The following is a 22,867-nucleotide window of genomic DNA, read 5'->3' as shown; positions in this document are numbered from 1 at the left end:
ATGTAAGCTATTTTCAGATTTTTATCAAGTTGTCCATGAAGGAAAATACAAAATAAAATCTTCCTGAATAAGTCATCATGAGGTCAGCTGTGATCTATAAAAGCACACACACAGATTGTATGGGGTTAGATAAATCATGGCTTAGATAGCATTGAGTTAGGACTGTTGTACAAACAAAACCATTATTTCTGTAAACAAGTTAATCTTATTTCGACGGACCTTTAGGGCTACCTGAGCTGAAAAATCTGTACTAGTTAAAGAATTATATCCCCCTGCTACTATGCAGGTAATCCTCACTTATCAGAAGTAATTTAAAGTGGTAATTCTATCATTAAGCAATATTAAGCAATACTATGGCAGTTTCACGTGACAGCAGCAGCTTACAATGACAGTTCCAACAGCCTCAGTTACTGTCCTTAAGTGACTCCCACATCATCACAGCGTCCTGTGATTGCCATTTGCGATCTGCTGGCTTTGCTGCGTTGATTTCGCTTAACACAGTGTTTCTCAACCTTGACAATTTTAAGGCATGTGGACTTCAACTCCCAGAATTCCACAGCCAGCAATGCTGGCTGTGGAATTCTGGGAGTTGAAGTCCACATGCCTTAAAATTGTCAAGGTTGAGAAACACTGGAACAGAAGTGGGCAGCAAAGGTTTCAAATACTGATAACGTGACTGTGGGACACTTCGACGTTGTAACTGTGAGCCAACACCCATATCATGATTACTTGACCATGGGGATGAACTCTGAAGACAAAACATACCCCTGTTCAGAGTCGTCATAATTTTGAAGGGTCACTGTATACATTAAGCAGGAATTATGTATACTGTGACTGTCTGGATACGTTCAGCCTTAAGCTAATATCCAAATAAGTAAGCAAGCTTCCCTACAGCCACCTGCATATCGATTTTCAACTTAAGACTTGCAGGCAGATTTTCATTTCTAAGTAAAAGGGAGGCTTTCTCCCAGAAGGAAAGGAGAACAAACTCCGCCCATCTCCCTCTCGGTTGGACGCGCGACAGACAACAGCAGCTTCAACGACCAATTAATTACCGTATCTCGACTGCAGAAACGCACGTGACCGTTAGAGGCCTCCCACCAGCCACCTCTAAGTCTAGGCTCCCATCTAGCGGCGGCGTGGACTATTGCAGGCGCCACGCGGCGGCGCTCCTTCCGCTCCCACGCGGGGGCGGGGGGAACGCGTCCATGCATCCTTTTGCCGAAAGGGGCAGGGCCAGGCAAGTGGGTCTCCGGTTGGGGCAGCTCGAGGCCCCGCCCCCTCCCCGAAACGGAAGGCCCAATGAACCACGTGACGAAAAGACCGGTCCGAGGCGGGCTTTGGAGGCGGAAGTTTCGATGATCGGAGAGCCGAGGCTGCGGGCTCCGGGCCCGCCTGGGCGGCGCTGAGGAAGCCGGAGCTTCGCGCAGAGTCTGCCATGGCGGTCTCGAGAGGCGCCTGGCCGCTGCTGTGGGCGCTGCTAGCTCTGGCGTGGGCGGCGAATCAGGAAACAGACGAAGAAAATGTGAGCGTCCCCACCCCCACCCCGCCGTCCGCCCATCCCCGTCGGCCCCCTTAGTTCAAGGCTGCTTTCCCTGTCGCCCGCCTGCCTTCCTGCTTCCCGGCAGCCAAGAAAAACCTCTCAAGGGCCGGGGGAGGCAGGGCGTCCCACCCCCTGGATAATTTGAGCCAAAGTGGGGTCCACGTCATTTAAGCTGCCATCCCCGTCTCGCTTCCCTCTTTCCTCCCCTCTTCTCCCTTCCTCGTTGGTCTCTTACTTTTAAGAGTATTTCCATATATTTCTAAAGCAAGGCATAGCCTAGCCAGCGAACTGTGAGCAAGATCAGAAATAATAATTCTTCGAAGAGGCCGATGTTTTTATGATTTCAAGTTGCTTTGATTCTCCTCCCTCCCCAAGTGTTTGTCAACTTCTTTTTCTTGTAATAAGATGCTTAAACCTATAATGCTTCTTGCTCAAACATATAATTCAAACACGGTTTGAAAAAGCATCTCATTCCAGCTAATATTTTTTAATTTTGTATTGAGACTGGATATGGCTGTCTAGTCTACATTTGGCTACAATTTCTTGTCACTTTCCACAAATGAGATTTAATGCTTTCGTCAATCTGCAATGGTTTTAAATTGGGATCTCTGGGAAAAATGAAAAAAAAAACATCTGAGAGAAATTTTAAAATAGGAAATATAAATATATATAAATAAATTACTGTTTTTGTTCCTCTTTGTTCAATATATACTCCCAGAGAGCCAAAATAAGGACAAAGCACAATGGGTAACTTTTGCATGTTAATATTTTATCTATGTATCTGTCTTACTGTGTAAGAGTTGATTCAAATGAATTTATTTTTGGCTGAAATAACATCTGAACAGTGCAAGTAGAAATTATATATACATATATTTTATTAATTTATTTTTATTCCATTTATAAGCAGTCATAAAGCAACTAAAAAGACAGACATTTTAAGTATATACTTAAATGTTATACAGTTTGAATTATATGTTTATAATTATATATTTATATTCTAGATGGTTTTTAATATCTCTATAATTCAGTTTCAAATTCAATACAATTATAATGATTAAAACCAGCAGTATGAAATATCTCTAAAATAAAGGAGTGGTTAAAGGGAGATGTTTTCAGTACCTTAATAAATTATATCAAAAATGAAGCCAGATCCACTTCAGTAACAAGTTGTTCTATAACATACCTATTACGGAAACAATATAGTCCATGTTTCAGTTCACTGAGGCATGTCCACACTGGGATATGCAAAAAGTACTGGACATTTAATGCATCAGATGGGCTGTGCAAAGTACATGATCATGTAGATAATTCGGGCCTATGCCACGTATGGCTGTATATACCATAAGCATATCCTGAATTGGGCATAGAAGGTAATGTGGCACTCTGTAAAACACTGTTTACACTGTGCTTTCCGGGCAAGTTGAAATGTCTGGATCGTTTTTCAGGGCTATCCTATGAAGTGTTTTATATTGAAGATGGATTGAGATGTTTCTTCAAACATATAGAACTTTCAGAGTTGCAAGATTCTGTTAAAGTACCTTATACAATAAAGAAGAATTACTTCATTTGGACATGCTTCCTACTTCATTTGGGATACCTCATAAGGCTGACATTGTGCCTCCTACTGCAAAATCGCTTTTGTTAACTCTTTGCTATTTTCCTTGGTTGCCAGGACACAGAGATGTTCCCTCATGTTCTGACCCTTTTCTCTGAAGTTCCAGATTCCTATCATCTTCCTTCTGCTTTTTAATTCTGTGAAATTGCTGTTTGCAAATATGTATCAGCTGGATTTGTATGCCACAACCTATGTTTAAAATAATCATAATTTAGTGTAATGACTAGTCAGGTTATGTGAACTTTTCCTTAGTTAATACTGTCTACTTAGCCATAACTAAAGCTCAATAATGTTAATAGGTAGCATTTTAATCCTGTTTAATATAATTATTAATGGGATAGTAGCACTTAAAACCTTGAATATCTTACTCCTAAATAAGATTTAATTGCCATATTTTCCTCTGAATAAAACAAACTTATGAATAAACTTGAATTGCAGATGACTCTTGCAAATGCATTTCTGAGCTTTTGTCTTTCAAAAGCTTAAAAGATTTTTGAATTATGCTGAAAGCCAATACACATTTATCTGGAAAATAAAATTTTAGTTTAACAGGCATTTTTTTTGAGTAGGTTTCTTGGCTCCATCTAGTCTGCTTTTGTTCCAACACACTGGAAAACCGCCCTTAAGAATTTCTGTTTCCCTGCATTTATAATTTTTATAATTTTTATTATTCTGACAAAATCATTCTTAATTCACTTTACCTTTACAGAACTTTCTGGATATCCGATGTAAATGCATATGTCCACCATACAAAGACCATGGTGGTAAATATTTAAGTAAAAATATTTCACAGAAGGATTGGTAAGTATATGATACTTTATATTTAAGACAATAGAATGTTTTAAATAGTTCATTTATTATTTGTGTTTGAAAAGTATTTTGGATAAAGGAAACTGTTAAATCTGGATGCTTAAATTGAGGTTGTTTGTGGTCATTGCTCGTAAATAAGGTTATATTTGAAATAACATTCAGAATAATTTTTTTACATTTTGGTTTTAAAATCATTTATTTTAAAGTTTTTTTTATATAAGACAATGTAATGATTTTTGATATAACTTGAGATCTTAAAATAAATCGGATACATGTCTGTAGGCTGATTTTTCATGGTTTTAGATCATTGGCTTCCATAATGTCCCTTATACAGTAGGTGTAGATTAATAATAATCAAACAGCATCTGCCTATCACAAGCACTTCGCAAGGACTCAATAGGTGGATAAAAATGCCAAATCTAGCCTAAACTTGGCTAACTATGTGACCAAGATAGTAATAATATACACTACCCAATTTCCAGCATCTTTGGACAGCTTACAAAATGTTAAAAACATTAGAACGAAACAAAAAGAACAAAGATGGCAGAGATAAGCCCAAATGAGAACAAAGAAAAAGTAGAAAAGGGGGCTTCAACCATGCTTGCCAAAGGCCTTGGTGAAAAGCCAGGTCTTTCGGAGCCCTTCAAAACACCAGTAGTGTGAGCCCATTGAAATCCCTCTGGGGGGGGAGAACCTCATTCCTGAGGGTTGGCACTGCTACAGAGAATAGATGACATTGTTTAATCCAAGGAACCCAAAGCATACCAACCCTGCTAGATCAGATTGGCTAGGCCAGTGGTGGCGAACCTATGGCACGCGTGCCAGAGGCAGCATTCAGAGCCCTCTCTGTTGGCACGCGCAGGAGCCCCACCCAGCACAAAAGAGGTGAAGTGGCCGACTAGCAAGCTTGAGTAGAGGTGATAGAGCAGAGGTCACCAACCATTGTTGATTGGTGGACTGGAAGAAAAGAGAGGGGGAAGCATTTTACATGTGTGCATGGGGCCGCGAGCACACACGTGCTGCAAATGGGGTGAGGCCAGTGTCTGCGTGATACCACTAGCCCTGCCCCGTTCTTGCATGGTGCAGCGCCTTGTATCTGCACCCCACGGCACGGCCGTTTTTGCGCCTTGCAGCACAGTGGCCCATTTTTGCGCCCCCGGGTTTTGCGTGCTAGAGGCGGCACTCAGAACTCCCTGCCCCCCATGAGGGCACCACAATGCTGATGCGGCCCTGGCACTTTGCAATAAATAAGTGGGTTTTGGGTTGCGGTTTGGGCACTCGGTCTCTAAAAGGTTCGCCATCACTGGGCTAGGCAGATACAATGAGAGACAAGTTATCCTTCAAGTAACCAGGCCTTATGCTTCAAGTCCCAAAGCACCTTGTTATTGTCTACTTGTTATTGTCTATTGTCTACTTCTGGAGAAGAGCAAATTTCCTGAGGAATGGGAGGCAGATTCTCTCAGTAGATATTAAGAGAGAATGCTAAAGCATTCTTGTCCTTATTGCAATGTTCATATCACGAAGACTGCGTAGCAAAAGACGCCTTTTCTGTGGTGTTATTTATCATGAGGATCCCTTTTGGTGATAGTGTTAGATCATATAATTTATTTTTTTTCCAGTAGGGGATTAAATTAATCCAGGTTATCAAAGGTAGTTGTAATTACAAGCTGGTTCAGTTAAAATTATTTTATTTGTCTGGTAGCATAATGAATAGCTTTAATTTATTCAAAATTGTTATGCAGTTATGAATGGAATGTGCTACTTTGTCTTCTCATCTTGGTACAAAAATAATTATACGCTTATCAGAAGGATTACAAAATAGCTAAAATGAAGAAAATGTGTCCAAGAAGACTTATAAAAACAAACATACTTGGAGGATTCTGAGTATACATGTTCCCTTATTAGTTCTATATCATTGAAAATCCCTTATGAAAATATAATATGACATTTCACAGATCTACTACATCCTCAATCCGTAAGCCTCATATTATGATTCAGTCCAGAAATACTGAATTTTCTGCATAGGATTAAAAGTTCCTGAAATATGGATGAGGAAGAAGGAATTACTATTCTGTAAAACAGGTCTGGAGCATATTATATTTATGATAATTTTTATAAAATAGAAGGAAAAACAGATCATGGCTGAAACAATCAGTCCTATTGTTCTACAATCATTTGTCTAATGAAAATTATTTTCTTTTGAAACCTGTTTCAGTTGTTCCCTAATTTTTGCCACACAAAAAGGATTTTTTTCATAAAGTCCATTTGTCTTAAATTATTGCATGTCCTATGATTTTATGCCAAATGAAACTCCTTGTAATATGCTCTTACTATATTTTAGAATATGGCTTAAGTGGAAAAGTTAGGAGCATGATAGATTTGCAGGGAAGGGTATCGAAGTCTCGTCTTTGAGTGATTAGTAGTCCTTATTGATGCTACCAGTTCCAAATAACAAAAGTGCTGTCTCTCCATTTAGGAGGCATGATAGTTGATGAAAGATGTAAGATTCTGAGGTTAGAAGAAGATGATATTTTGGAGCTTACTTATCTAAAAGTTCTAATGTTGACATTTAAACAGATTTGTTTGCTTCCTGGAAATCACTAATTTTCTAATAGGTTAAATACTAATGAGACAAATTAAAAATTTAAGCTGATACTATGTAGATTAAATGTCAAGTATTTCTAACGTTCATACAAGTTAATAATAGATCGGTTAACTCTTCATTTAGGGTTATATTCAGCATGTGTTCTTATTGGTGAATATTTCTCTCTGATAGCATAAATTTATCTAAATGTCTGTCAAATATTTTTTCCTTTCCATGCAGTGATTGTCTTCATATGGTGGAGCCTACTATGTCAGTTCTAGGACAGGACATTGAAGCCTATTGCTTGCGTTGTGAATGCAAGTATGAGGAAAGAAGTTCAGAAATAATAAAAGTAAATTATAACTAATGTTCAAATGTCTTTTCCCCAAATCCACATGTATTATAACAGTATCTTAGATTATAAAATAGTGAAAGCAGGGCATTTTTGTAAAATTTAATTTCCTTTTTGTGAAAACTGTAAATTACTGATTTACAGATTAATCTGATCATAGCACTTAGGTCCTAAGATATATTACTTTGTTATGTTATCTAAGTCTAAAGATCATATTTCCTAAGATGATATTTCCTGAGATGCTAAGACTTCTAAATTTTTATCCATTTATTTATTTTTATGGTCATGAATTGCTTTTTTTGTTTTCAGTTTTGGAAACATGTTGGATTACATTACATTACATATTATTCTGTCCTTATCTGTCTTAATTCTTACCATTTCAACTGTAGTCCATATGATTCAGTTTCTTAGCATTAATTTTATGGAATTTTGTAAGCTAGTGGATATACATCATTCTAACTAACTTTTTCTTGCCAGTTCAAAGTATGCTTGAAAAATACTATGTATGCTGTTCAGTATGCAGAAAAATTACCTTTGTTTTACAAGTGTACAAGCAGCTTGGGACTGATTGCACTTGTTGAGTATACCCAGGGCTTTTTTTCTCATAGAACGCCCAGAACGGAGTTCCCGCACCTTTTTTGGATGGAACCTTGTAGGGTAGGCAAGGCGGGTTGTATGATGTTTGTGAGTTCCAGCACCTTTTTTTTTTTTAAGAAAAAAAAGCACTGAGTATACCTGATATCAAACACATTTGCCTGTAAGCATGCATATGATGCATCTAAGAAGATTGCCTTTTAATTTGTACAAGAAACTGCTTATACTGTTGGATATTTTCTTTTGCTTATGTTTCCTACCTTATTCGGTTGTTTCTAGAAGAATATCTGAAATTTAATTTAGTGCTCACTTTTATTAGCTGGTATCCAGTAATTTTTAAAGCCACATTAATCTTTAGAATGGAACTGGATGCAATTATAATAATATTACTTGAAAATGTGAGTTTCATCTTCTATGTCTTCTCCTTAGGAAAAAATGTGGTCTTTTGTTATTTTTTCAGTCCATTCTAAATTCATAATTATATTTCTTTGATTGATTTGTATTTTGGGGATAAATGGATGAAAATAAGATGTGTTGTAGTTTGCTAGACATTTCAGTTTTCTTTAACAGCCTATATCATCCAAATAAGTATGATCTTAAGTGGCATAAATTGAAATATTGTTTTGTATTATATAGATTACCATCATAATATATTTGTGCATCTTGGGTCTTCTGCTACTATACATGGTGTATCTCACTATGGTAGAACCAATTCTGAAGAGACGTCTCTTTGGACATTCACAGCTAATACAGAATGATGAAGATGTTGGGGTAAGTTCTGTGTTTAGTCTATTTAAATATATGTAATGAGTTGTCTTATTACAGTACAGGTTTAATTTTGATAGTTTAAATAGGATTTAAAATCTGACAAAGATACTTTCATTAAGACTTTAGAATTGACTGCTGAAGTGAAAACAGTACTGTTATTTTCCAGCAGTACTGTGTTGGAAAACCATCTTTCTAACAATAGATGGTTACTATTGATTGTCATTGTTTCCAAAATAATGTATTTCTCTTTAAATATTGTTAATTTTTAACAAAGCAATATTTAATCTTAAAAAGAAAATTTAAAAAACTAAAAATGCAAAGAAGGAAAAGGAAAACCAGAAAAAAATTTTTTGTATTTATATTTATCAATAATTACCTGTTTGCTAGTGAATTCTCTACTCTAATATGAACAGTACAAGATATTTATGGGGTCTCACAGAATCTCTGTCATAGTAACACATGTTGCTGCATCTTTTGATTGGTAGAAAATAAGTAGATAATTCTTTTAGCCACCTCTTGTTTGATAGAACCCTAACTACTGATAAATAGTCAAATTCCAAAACTTTGGTATATACTGTAGTTTAACATTATATTAACATCTTTAACATTTGATGATCTATTGAATAGGGATGACTTGGTAGTCTTTATGCCGGTCATTTGATATTTCCTATACAAGGTTAGTTACAAACATTTGTAGAAATGTGCCACACTCCATTCACAATCCTTTCTTGGGTACAGATGATGTTTAGATTCATAAATAAAGGTAGTCTTTGGGTTACAACACTAGTTGGGACCAGAATTTCTATTGCTAAGCAAAGTGGTAGTTAAGCAAAACATCACATGACTATATTGCTTAATGACAGCAGCCATGGTTGTGGTCATAGGATGACAGCTATGTGGTTGTTAGATGAGGCCTCATGCTTCTGCCTTATGCATACAGATTCAGCTTGAACTTCCCCTGCCTATCTCCCCCATCTCTGCCCTTAGCAAGGCTGGGATGAAGAGACTACTACAAATCCTGTGGGGCAGCAGATCTATCCACCTTGCTATAGAAGGCTTTTAAGCTGCACATTTAACTGGCAGCACAAGAAAGTGTTTTTCACAAATTTCCCCTTCACTTATAGCAGTGATGGCGAACCTATGGCACGCGTGCCAGAGGTAGCACTCAGAGCCCTCTCTGTGGGCACGCCCGCTGCTGCTGCCAGTATCTCAGTTATTTATTTATGATACTTATATGCCGCTTTAAGTGCAAGCACTCTCTAAGCGGTGTACACCACAGCCCTGCCCAGCACAAAGGAGGAGAAGCGTCCAGCTAGCAAGCTCGAGTAGAGGTGGTAGAGCACGCCCCCATGCGCTCACTGACCTGCGTGCGGGGGCCAATGGTGTCAGGCAGCAGCCGTCCCTGCCTCGCCTCGCCTTGTCCTGCAGCAATGGCACCCCCATCCTACCCCCCTGCCTCACCCTGCAGGAAAAGCTTCCTGCCCACCACTCCACCCATCAGAGATCCCCTGGTTCTCCCCCAATCCTGTCCAACCCCACAGGTGTCCCCCCCATGAGCAAAATCGAGGTAGCCACACCTACCCCAGCCATGCCCACCCAGTCTGCCATGACTACCGTAGCCACACCCACCCAGTGAGCCATGCCCCCCTCCCCAAGGGCACCATAATGCTGATGCGGCCCTGGCACTTTGCAATAAATAAATGGGATTTGGATTGCAGTTTGGGCACTCAGTCTCTAAAAAGTTCGCCATCACTGACTTATAGTCTCTTGTACTCTCATAAAATCTGCCTCAGATGGTTAGAAAAGGGAACCATATGAAGAAGAAGAAAATGTTTCACCTCCCCATGGATACCCTTCTTCCCACCTAGTTCACTGTGAGGAAAATTCCACTCAGCATGCGCTTTTGCTATAAAGTGTAAATGCTGACTAAAACGTATAGTATTGGGGTGTTTTCAGTATTTAGAGTATAATAATTTTGTCACATACTTTAGGGTTCTCTGTCAGCAGAGTGTAAGCATAGGGCCTAATGCAGTGGTGGGATTCAAATATGTGAACAACCGGTTCTCTGTGTGGATGCCGCTTCCGGAAATCCATTCTGGGCCTGGGCAACAAAAAATTAGCTACCGGTTCTGCTGAAGTGGTGCGAACTGGCTAAATTCCACCAGTGACCTAATGTCATGCATGCTTGCTTGTTGTTGTTGTTAATTGCGAAATCGTGTCCGACCCATCGCGACCCCATGGACAATGTTCCTCCAGGTCTTCCTGTCCTCTACCATCTTCTGGAGTCCATTTAAGTTCACACCTACTGCTTCAGTGACTCCATCCAGCCATTTCATTCTCTGTCGTCCCATTTTTCTATTGCCCTCAATCTTTCCCAGCATTAGGCCCTTCTCCAGTGAGTCCTTCCTTCTCATTAGATGGCCAAAGTATTTGAGTTTCAACTTCAGGATCTGTCCTTCTAAAGAGCAGTCGGGGTTGATTTCTTTTAGGACTGACCGGTTTGAACGCCTTGCAGTCCAAGGGACTCGCAGGAGTCTTCTCCAGCACCATAGTTCAAAGGCCTCAATTCTTTTGCGCTCAGCCTTTCTTATGGTCCAACTTTCACAGCCATAAATTGCAACTGGGAAAACCATGGCCTGGACTATATGCACTTTTGTTGGCAGGGTGATGTCTCTGCTTTTTAGAATGCTGTCTAGATTTGCCATAGCTTTCCTCCCCAGGAGCAAGCGTCTTTTAATTTCTTGGCTGCAGTCCCCATCTGAGGTGATCTTTGAGCCCAGAAAAATAAAATCTGTCACTTCCTCCATTTCTTCCCCATCTATTTGCCAGGAATTGAGAGGGCCGGATGCCATGATTTTGGTTTTCTTAATGTTGAGTTTCAAGCCAACTTTTGCACTCTCCTTCTTCACCCGCATCAAGAGGCTCTTTAGTTCCTCTTCACTTTCTCCCTTTAGAGTGGTATCATCTGCATATCTTAGGTTGTTGATATTTCTCCCGGCAATCTTAATTCCAACTAGCCCTGCCTTTCTCATGATGTGCTCTGCATATAAGTTAAATAGGCAGGGCGACAGTATGCAGCCTTGCCGGACTCCTTTTCCAATTTTGAACCAATCAGTGGTTCCGTGTCCAGTTCTCACTGTTGCTTCTTGACCGCATATAGGTTTCTCAAAAGAGACAAGAACTTGCCACAATTTGTTGTGATCCACACAATCAAAGGCTTTTGCATAGTCAATGAAGGAGAAGTACATGTTTTTCTGGAACTCCCTAGCTTTCTCCATGATCCAGTGTATGTTGGCAATTTGATCTCTAGTTCCTCTGCCTCTTCGAAATCCTGCCTGTACTTCTGGTAGTTCTCAATCCACATACTGCTGGAGTCTAGCCTGTAGGATTTTAAGCATAACTTTACTAGCATGTGAAATGAGTGCAATGGTGCGATAGTTTGAACATTCTTTGGCATTGCCTTTCTTTGGAAGTGGACTGTAAACTGACCTTTTCCAATCCTGTGGCCACTGTTGAGTTTTCCAAATTTGCTGGCAAATTGAGTGTAGCACTTTTACTGCATCGTCTTTTAAGATTTTGAATAGCTCAGCTGGAATACTGTCACCTCCACTAGCTTTGTTGTTGCTCAGATTTTCTAAGGCCCATTTCACTTCACATTCTAGGATGTCTGGTTCGAGGTCAGTGACCATCTCATTGTGGTTATCTGGGATGTTAAGCTCATTCTTGTATAGTTCTTCTGTGTAGTTTTGCCATCTCTTCTTAATCTCTTCTGCCTCTGTTAGGTCCCTGCCATTTTGGTCCTTTATCATGCCCATCTTTGCATGAAACGTTCCCTTCATATCTCCAATTTTCTTGAAGAGATCTCTGGTCCTCCCTATTCTGTTGTTTTCTTCTATTTCTTTGCACTGTTCATTTAAGAAGGCATTCTTATCTCTTCTAGCTAGCTCTCTGGAATTCTGCATTCAATTGGGTGTATCTTTCTCTTTCTCCTTTGCCTTTTGCTTCCCTTCTTTCCTCAGCTATTTGCAAAGCTTCCTCAGACAGCCATTTTGCTTTCTTGCATTTCTTTTTCTTTGGGATGGTTTTAGTTGCTACCTCTTGTACAATGTTGCGAACTTCCATCCATAGTTCTTCAGGCACTCTGTCTATCAGATCTAATTCCTTAAATCTATTTGTCACCTCTACTGTATATTCATCAGGAATATGATTTAGTTCATACCTGAGTGGCCTAGTGCTTTTCCCTACTTTTTTCAATTTAAGCCTAAATTTTGCAACGAGAAGCTCATGACCTGAGCCACAGTCAGCTCCTGGTCTTGTTTTTACTGACTGTATAGAGCTTCTCCATCTTTGGCTGCAGAGCACATAGTCAATCTGATTTCTATGTTGACCGTCTGGTGATGTCCATGTGTAGAGCCGTCTCTTGGGTTGTTGGAAAAGAGTGTTTGTTATGACCATCGTATTCTCTTGACAAAATTCTATCAGCCTGTGCCCTGCTTCATTTTGTACTCCAAGGCCAAACTTGCCTGTTATTCCGGTTATCTTTTGGCTTCCTACCTTAGCATTCCAATCCCCCATGATGATAAGGACATCATTTTTTGGTGTTAATTCTATAAGGTGCTGTAGGGCTTCATAGAACCGGTCAATTTCATCCTCTTCAGCACCAGTGGTTGGGGCATAGATTTGGACTACTGTGATATTGAATGGTTTGCCTTGGATTCGAATTGAGATCATTCTGTCATTTTGGGGATTGTATCCCAGTATTGCTTTTCCTATTCTTTTATTGACTATGAAGGCTACTCCATTTCTTCTGAGGGATTCTTGCCCACAGTAGTATACCTGATGGTCATCTGAGTTAAATTCACCCATTCCTGTCCATTTTAGTTCGCTGATTCCTAAGATGTCGATGTTCAGTCTTGTCATCTCTTTTTTTGACTACATCTAGCTTGCCTTGATTCATGGATCTTACATTCCAGGTTCCTATGGAGAAAAAATCTTTACAGCATCGGACTTTCCTTTCACCACCAGATATATCCACAGCTGGGGGTCCTTTCGGCTTTGGCCCAGTCGCTTCATTCTTTCTGGCGCTACTAGTACTAGCCTTCTGCTCTTCCCCAGTAGCATATTGGACACCTTCTGACCTGAGGGGCTCATCTTCCAGCGTCATATCTTTTTACCTTTTAGTACTGTCCATGGGATTTTCATGGCAAAGATACTGGAGTGGTTTGCCATTTCCTTCTCCAGTGGATCACATTTTGTCAGAACTCTCTGCTATGTCCTGTCCGTCTTGGGTGGCCCTGCACCGCATAGCTTATAGCTTCATTGAGTTACGCAAGCCCCTTCGCCACGACAAGAAAGTAACTTAATGTATTACCAGAGGTTCATTATGAAGACAAATATCCAGAAGATTTAACAATGTCTAGCAGAATGTATGGAGATCATTAATACCAGTTTGTCTAAAATTTACAAATATCAGTTAATAAATGTCATCAGCACCCCATATTATGTCGTTGCTATATTTTAATATGAACATTAGTATTATGTATTTGCTTGAATAGTTTTAGGCCAGCATTTTCAAACAGCTGAAGAAAATAAAACATCATAAATTCTGTCAAGTATAAACATCAAAATACATGGCAGACAAAATCAAGTTTGAAAAGCATGTACAGAATCAAATGACTGTATCTTAATAGGGCATTAAGTAATAATTGCAAATCATATACATCTTCATTTGAAAAATAATTAGATATATCATGATCTGAACTAAAAACTTTTATTATAACAATTTCGAAGTCAGTTTTTTTTATTGAAAAGTTAATTTGGAGATATAAATTTAAATGCTTCAGTTCTGAGTTACTCATACTAATAAAGAAGAAGAAATACACAAAAAGAGATTAAATATTTGGTTTTTGACACAAAATAATGCAGAAAATATATAAATATTTTGCATTCTGGAAGTTGTGCTAGTTGATCATTCTCATCATCAAACTACATTTGGAAACAACTAGACATATTTATAATACCTAATCTCTCTGAATTTGAATAATTAGATTTTTGGCATAGCCAAGAGGAAAAGTGTTCCTATTGCCTTTTCCCTGAGTTTATATGATGCAATAATTCCTAGAAAATATATTACTAACCATAGTATTCAACCTTTTTGAATGCCTAACAAAAGTTAGAATTTAATCAAATGTAGTTTAACTATTACAGAATATTGATTGCCTCACATTTTATTATGAAATTCATAAACTTTGAACACAACGCTTAGGTACAGTAAGATCATTTAGTACTATTTCATGACAATTGAACAGCAGAATATTTTGTTTGTATATTCTTAAGAGTATAGATCATAGAATGTTTTTATCAAGGGAATAAATTCTAGCAAAGACAAATTGAAGTATGAAATAAATAAACTGACAAAGAATTATGCTACTTGGTATATAGCTTGGTCATTTGACTTCCTCAAGTTTTTTTAAATATTCGAATTGGTATTGTGGCCTTGTCAAGTTTAGCTATAATAACTTTTATTTTTATATTCACTAGTTTGAACTAACAGATAGTTAAGTAACTGTTAACTAACAGTTAACAGAACTGAAACGTGTGATCTTTGATTTCTTAAATTTTTGCAAGTTATATCACATTCATCAATTACGATCTTTGAATTATAGAATATAGTCCTTTTATATGCAATATTTATTTATATATCTAAATTATATAGCTGTCCATCTTATAAACAAGTGACTCTGAATGGTGTGTTTTTCTCTCATATACAAAAAATTCAATGAAGCCCATGAGAAAAAAATAAAAATCCCTGTTCTAAGTATTCTGTTAATATTGTTGGTGAGCTTTATCCATGAATCATCATGTACTCTTGCCTAGGAGACTGCCATTATTAGCCCACCATGACTCCCCCTACGTCTTTTCCAGAGGGCCCCCAAATTATACAAAAGAGAAAGAGTTATGGGAAAAATCTTCCAGCTATCAGATCCTGTTCTTCTTGCCTAATAATATTGTGACTGGGTGCTGTTGGTATCCTCTGTCCTTACTTTGCTGTGACTTCATTATAAAGCCATGTGATTCCTGGAACTATTTTACCTTAACATTCAAGAAAAAATAAGGAACAAAATTGTTCAATTACTTATTCTATATCTAGCTAATTTTTTTGTGAATTTCAGTAGAAACATAACTGAATCCCTGCCATCCATATGGGGTTTACACAAGAACCATGATTTGAAAATTTTTCAAATATGTTAGATTCATAGTTTGGTGGATTTCTATTTCATTACAGTAATGTGAAGTCTTGAATAATCTGATAAATTAAAACATTAAGCAGTATGAAGTATAAAATTGTTATGTAAATAATTAGCATGACCTTCTCTAAATCATACCTTTAAACATAGTGTTCAAAACATTTTAAAGTCTATTAGCATTTGATAGTAAATGTCCATGTTTATGGATTGCATTTATTCTTTCATATGCTTAACATTTGAATGTTTAATATAAACACATAATTGTCTTGGTATTTTGTCAACTAAGCAGCTGTATTTTTGCTTTTTATTAAGATATTGAATGTAAACTTATGTGTGTTGGTATTCTTTGACATCATGGAGTGAATATTCAAAACAGCTTCACAATAGGTATTGCTGGTAAATAATACAGAAACTTTGTGAAGTCACATAGTACTGGCTATTTAAATTTGAATGCCATCTTACAGAAAGATGAATATAATTCTAAGTGTTATAACAGTACCCAAAGACACATAAATCCATGTCCATAGGTTCATTTTGTAGTGGAATTAGTCCAAAAAAAAAAGAAAGGAAAAAAATAGGGCTCTTCTTCCCTATTGATGGATTTAGATTGTCACCCTTTCTAATAGTTATTCCTTGTTGAGGGGGGGGGGAGTAATCATACATTGTGCAGTTGCTTCCTCCATTCTGATGTATAAGGCTAAATAGTTCTCCCAGTGTCCATTATTTTATATTTGCAGGCAGGTTGCGTAACATCCCTCTAGTGCTTAATCTTAAGATCTAATAACATACCCTCAACGTTATTGTTATATGAATATTTACAATTCTTTTATTGCTTTTTTTGTTCTTTGTCTTGGAAAGTCACATATAGTGCTATTAGTAGTTGACATTATGCAAGAACTGGGTGTTTTCACATACAGGTAGTCCTCAACTAATGAACACAAGTGGGCCTGGAATTCAGTTGATATTGAAACTTTCTATATATTTGTTACTCATGATGTTAAGAAAAGAGAGTCAGTCTCTCTCTCTCTCTCTCTCTCTCTCTCTCTCTCTCTCTCTCTCTCTCTCTCTCTCTGTGTGTATGTATGTTTGTACATATCTATCTGTATCTCTATCTATCTATTTATCTCGGCTTCCTTTGGAGAGGAATTGATTTATATTTTATAAGTAAGAATATAGTTAATTTATATACATCCTTCTATAGAAAGTAATACATTTTAATTTTGTCATCTGTCTCTCTCTCTCTCTCTCTCTCTCTCTCTCTCTGTGTGTGTGTGTGTGTGTGTGTGTAATTAGGATATATCTGTCAATGCATATTTAGTTTGGAAAAGAGGCATACTAAGCAATAATATTTAAAAAAAAAATTTGTTTATTTCAGGATCACCAGCCTTTTGCAAATGCTCATGATGTGTTGGCACGTTCCCGAAGCCGGGCCAACATGTTGAACAAAGTTGAATATGCCCAGCAGCGATGGAAACTCCAAGTCCAAGAACAGCGTAAATCTGTATTTGATCGCCATGTTGTGCTCAGTTAATATGGCCAGTGACATCTCCAAGATATTGGTTGAAATGCGCTAAAATAAATCACTGACCTCTCCCTGAAATGCCACACCAGGAAGTTTGTTTTTGCATCTTACCAACAAAGATAGCACAAAACACAAATGGAAGATCTGAAAATCTTTTAATAAGCCAAAATCTCTGTACATACTCAATTGCTTTTACTAATAAAACATAAGCAATTATTTGCGTGAGCCTTATAAAATGAAGAGAAAATTGCCTATGGTTCTTAAATAAGATTTACATGAATTTGGAGAAGAATGTGCAGCATGTATGTTACAATGATCTACATATGAAATCTTTTGTAAATACATTGTTTTCTTATCACCTGCTATGTATTGTACATATAACTATCACTTCTAAAACTTTGAACTGTTAAATTATATTTCTATCAGCTTGTTAGCTTCTATAAATATAAGGCAGGCCCTACATGTACAGAGATAATTGGTAAGCTAGAGGCTTGACATATTAACTAACTAAAGATGCAGACTTAGTGCAGTGTGCAATTGGAATTGGGACCTTCTACGTTGCTTGCTAAAAATTCCGTGTGATATCTGCAATTCATGTAAATTTCAATAGTTGGTGAATAATTATTTTTAAAAATTAGCTTGATAATGGAATGCAAATAAAGTCTTCAGAATATTGGTATCAGAAGTATTTATTTTTTTGAAAAAAACCCACACCCTTTATAGTATTATTTCATATCTGATCTGAAACCCTATCTGCAATCCATTTTGGCTATTAGGCCACATAGTTGATACCCACAAGAAGTGAAAGGATGAAACTGTTAAACTAGAAGGACTCCACAATATTATTTTTTTTAGTTGTTTGAAATAGATGCTGTAGCATTTTTGTTCTAGTGCTTGGAGGCGGTGAAGATTGGAGTGGAGCAAACAAGAGTTTGATTAAATCCATTTAAAATAGAGCTGTTGTTCATCAATATACAATAGAGCACCCAAATAACATCAATCCCCCTGGTTTCTCTAGACAGGTTCATATTGTCCCTGAAAGAGTTCGTTAGTTCTCTTGCATTTATAGCTCCTGCTTAAATAGCAGGTGAAAGCTTTGATCAGGAGAGCTTTATCCAGCTTCCACTACTGTACCAGTAACAGGTCTTCTTGGACCACAATGCCCTGATGACAATCTCACCTTAATGACCACTTACCTAGATTTTTGCCAAATACTCTGTCAGGATGGCTTTGGAGATAATCTTGAAGTTAACAGCTGGTATAAAAAACTGGCGGGAACATTAGGAGGTCAATCCCACCAATACAGAATAACATCTATTTTAAAGTCACTTCAAATAACATCTATTTTAAAGTTCCAACCAGGTTTCCAAATCTAGTTTGGTTGTTATCTTTTAAATGCAACATTGATTACATCATGCAGCCAAAACTGAATCTACCTCTTTGGTTTGGTTATTGCCTGCGAGAGTATAGATTCCTTGCCTTTTCCCCCCAATAATTTTATTAAGTATTATATTAAACAAATCTAACACAAGGACCTAATTCAAAAATACAAAAAAGTGTGGAAGAAAAAAAAGTGCCCCAAAAAAGCTAGTAAGAAGCTAGTAAGAAGAAACTTTCCCCTTCATCCCCAGAAAGTATATTCAACATTAACAACTTATCACTGTCTTTTAAAATACAACCACATAATCTTCATTTCATCACTCAACCCTTTTTCTATGAACTCATCTCTAAATCTTCAGCTCTTTATTAAGGTCTAATAAAAATTATCCGAAATACCGAACAACAAAAGTATATAATCCCTCTTTCCATTTAGTCTAAAAACCTCTCATCCCTTTCTTTAACAATGAAAATGTAATCCCAATTAACAAATGTTGCAAAAAAATTAAGTAGTAAATATTATCAGAAATAATGGATGAAGTGAATGTCACAAATTAATCCATTATATCAAGTTAAACATTTTGTCAGGCTAAGCCCAAGAATGGCATGGAACAATTCAGCCAGAATTCAGTTCTTTATTTGCTTACACATAACATACAATATCTTGCCATATTAATTCCTTATGGACATACCTAGGAGATTCTAGGGAGTGGCAATGCCAACTTTTTTTCACTATCTCCATCTTGGGTGTGCTGCCTCCTTTCTCATCCCCCTCCTTTCTGGAATGTGCTCCTGTCTTCCTGGGAAACTGCCATCTCACTGTAGTCCTTCACACCAGCTCCCCCTCTGTGGGCATTCTTTCACACATCTCTCTGAGCAAAAGGCCTATCTAATCAAAATAACCATTAAACATAATCAGAGATAGTAAATAAAATTAGCTAATTTTGTACTCCCCCCCCCTTCCCAGCTACTCTTAATACCGGTAGATACAATTCTGACTTCTGTTTTCTTCCACTATCTTTGCCTTTTCCCTCAAAATTCTTATCATTTTTATCCAAGATCTTTCTAATTAACTTCAAAAAAATTTCTTTAAATCAATTTCATCCAAAACCTTACCACTTAAAAACAGCTGTATAACCACCCTTTTGCTGTGTATTGCAAAAACTAATTACAAAATTGGAAAAACATTTTTCTTTTTAAAATAAATGGATTGAAGAGAAAGTCACCTGTGATTGTTAAATTTGCAGATCTGAGGTTTTTCAATTTTAAAAACAATGAAAAAACATTAAGCTCCGAAGTGAAGTTTGGTCAAACCTTATGTCCTCTGCACTTACTACTCAGAGGATGAACCCATAACTCTCAGCTGATCACAAATGGATGCAAAAAAAAAAAAGGTTTTTGCCATCTATTCACCAAAATTGTACACATGAGCAATCTCCAGATCTTTTAGACATTTTCAGCCGTACAGATCTAATATCCAGCTGCCTTTTTTTTTACTATAATACCCTCATGATCCAGGGAGTGGAAAAAATGTGGATGATAGTTTGCCTTGCCTTACCAGAGGTCCCCACCACTTGTTTTTCTGAAATTCATGGCAGATTTCTGTTGCTTCCATTGTATGGAATAATCTCCCAGCAGAGGTCAGGGGATTCCCAACTTCCTAGCTTTTTGCAAGCAGATTATAAATTTATCCCATCAGACTATGCCCCAAGCTGAATGGGGAAGCCACTAAGGTTTTTAGTAGGGGTTGTATTATATGACTTGTAGTTTTGTCCTATTTTTCACTGCCTAGAGTCTGATGACAATGAGAAGTTGAGAAATACCAATAAATAAACCCTAGTTTCCATCCATTCCATTCTGCATACGATTCCATGGATGAAAACCAAATGGGATGCTCCAGCACCTTACCTTGAAACAATGTCATCTGATGGGACCTAGGAGGTGGGGCTTTTGGGTTGTGGCACCTGATCTGTGGAAGAACCTTTCCTTTGAGATTTGATTGGGGCTCACACTGTTAGCCTTCAGGAAGGCTTTGAAGATGTGGCTATCTCATTGAGCACTGGGTAAGGAAGTTAGATGAGTTCGTCCTGTAAGATATAGCATTTGCTCCTTGTGCCCCAACTCTGAGTTTTGTTGTTGATTCCTGGTTGGTTTTAGTATTTAATACATTTTAACTTTGCTTTATTGCTATACACTAGCATGAGTTGGGCGGCTGTATTAATCTCTTACATAAATAGGCAGAGAAAATGAGCATTTGGTATATTAAGCTTAACCAAACCACACGGACACCCACAAAAATTCATATAATTGGGAGGAAAGTATCGAGCCCATCTCTCTGCATAAGAATTTGAATTAAAGCATCCAGGATCTTGAAGTAATCCATCAAAAAGGAACTCCCTATTACCTGTTCCTGCTAGTACAAAATTTCTCTGTAAATCAGCTGCATGTGTGTTAACAGTCTTGCAGGTTCAGAGGCCCATCTTAACATGTTGTTTTTCACTGGCCAACCAGATATCTGTAGCGTGCGTGCAAGCAGGAGATAGAGATGTAATCCTTTCCTGCCATGCTTCCTTGACAGGTACTTCCTGGTACTTGGAGGGATGCATCCTTCGCAAAATCCAATTAGTGCATCTATGGTACTGTGACCTCTCCTTTAATGCATTAAAAAGTCTGCATTTCTTGAGGAACTACAAAATGGAGACAGCTTACGCAGTCACTGAGTGAAACTAAATCCACAAAGGAAGAAGATTATAGTTTTTCTTGTACTCTCCTTGCCAAGCTGCAAGAAAACCTTCGTGTCTGAATGTCCAAAATGATTTTTTTGCACATAAGATTTGAAATTGGTTCAAGGATTGTAGGTATCTATATTCTCATTGCAGTATGAGTTTTCAGAATGAGTTTACTTAAATATTTTTTTCTAGTGCAGCTTTGCTTCAAATATCGGGGGTCTTTGGTGTTCTCTGAGTTTGCTTGTTTTCTGGCAGACGTTTCATTACTCAAACTAGGTAACATCATCAGTGCTGAAGATGTTACTTAGTTTGAGTAATGAAACGTCTGCCAGAAAACAAGCAAGCTCAGAGAGCACCAAGGTCATATCAACCCTGAGCTACAAATACCCTTAGCTTCAAATATCAGTTTCTGCTAGCCATTCATCGTTTTAAGGGATCAGTTAGTTTATTTGTCCTCAAATCATCAGACTGAGGTTTTTCTTCTGTAGTTTGAAACTGTTCAACTGTACTTGGTCCTTTCTTATTTTAAAGTTGGTTTACTGTATATTGTATCTTGGTTTCTAGAAGCATAACCTCCTGAATTTATTATCTCTCTACAAAAGTTTATCTCATTCCACTATCCCATTTGTAAAAGATTTTTGTATAACCTTTCCATTTAACTTCATCTGGGACTATAAGAACGATTTCCTTATTAGTTTTAAGTACAAGACCTTTCCTAGCTGTAAAAAAATTCTGATTTTTCTAAAAAATTTTTTGTTTTGTTTTTGTGGTTATTTTGGCTATTGAAATTTTGACTGAGATGTTATGCCTTGTATTTTCTTGCTTGGAATTAGTATTGCTGTTATCATATATGCTCTAGATCAGCGGTCCCCAACCTTTCCAGTTCCACGAACTGGCAGGGGCAGTAGCACTGCAGGAGGGGGGGGGAGAGGGGATGATTTCGCATGCACACACGCCACTTGCACAAATGGAGCTTTGCCCACTCATCCACCACTTGTGCAGTCTGGTTTCCAATGGACCGTGGACCGATACCAAGCCGCAGACGGGACTGGGGACCCCTAGTCTAGATTGTACTCATATTTTAATTTTCCTATCCTCAGCTCTCTAGCTATTGCCTCTGCTTTTGTCTATTATGTCCATTATAGGAAAACAATGGAGCTAACTGGGATCTACTAAATGGAAAACTAACTGGGATTAGATTAGTATTTAAGATTGACAACATGTGGGATTAATGATGTTTAATGTTTCATTGCTTGCTGTTTTCTGCCCATATGGAATTCCCACAATTCCCATAGAGTTTAAATTATATATTTGGAATTATAAACACAACCAAAACCCCATCACTGGGAAGGCAGCCAGGTTGGGATGGGGGGTGGGGGAATTGCTAAAAGCCTACTCTTCCATTAATTTCTTACATTGTTCACTTCTTTTCAGTTTAAAAGTTGAGTTTATTCCTTTAATGAATTGTAATCAAAGACTTAAAGTCGGTTCTTTACATTACCAGCTCTGTTGATAATTGGATAGCCTTCTGGCATTGAGTCTTACTAATAAGCTGTCAACTTTTTATGACATTTTCAATTAATTTTTTTCAGACAGTAAACATTCAGTGTTAAGCTATTATTTTGATGATAAAAATGATATAAACTTAAGAAACCTACATAAACATAGCAGATCTAGTAAATGCATCTATAATTAGAATGTTGCAACATATCTTGGAAGGATATAA

The 22,867-nt window shown here is 37.5% G+C and overlaps 1 protein-coding gene across 1 annotated transcript; it reads left to right on the top strand.

Moving 5' to 3' along the window:
* Positions 1-1,291: 1,291 nt before the first annotated feature.
* Positions 1,292-17,714, top strand: TMEM9B (TMEM9 domain family member B). The gene is made up of 5 exons (XM_039350220.1): positions 1,292-1,525; positions 3,868-3,959; positions 6,793-6,904; positions 8,135-8,269; positions 16,889-17,714. The coding sequence occupies exons 1-5, from the start codon at positions 1,439-1,441 to the stop codon at positions 17,042-17,044; spliced, it is 582 nt and encodes a 193-aa protein (XP_039206154.1). The 5' UTR covers positions 1,292-1,438; the 3' UTR covers positions 17,045-17,714.
* The last annotated feature ends 5,153 nt before the right edge of the window (positions 17,715-22,867 follow it).

The sequence above is a fragment of the Crotalus tigris genome, unplaced genomic scaffold (assembly GCF_016545835.1).
Source record: "Crotalus tigris isolate CLP2741 ecotype Arizona unplaced genomic scaffold, ASM1654583v1 scf7180000018308.1980950, whole genome shotgun sequence".
Lineage (NCBI taxonomy): Eukaryota > Metazoa > Chordata > Lepidosauria > Squamata > Viperidae > Crotalus > Crotalus tigris.
Note: the sequence above shows the minus strand (reverse complement) of the source record. Positions and strands in the feature narration are given on the sequence as shown.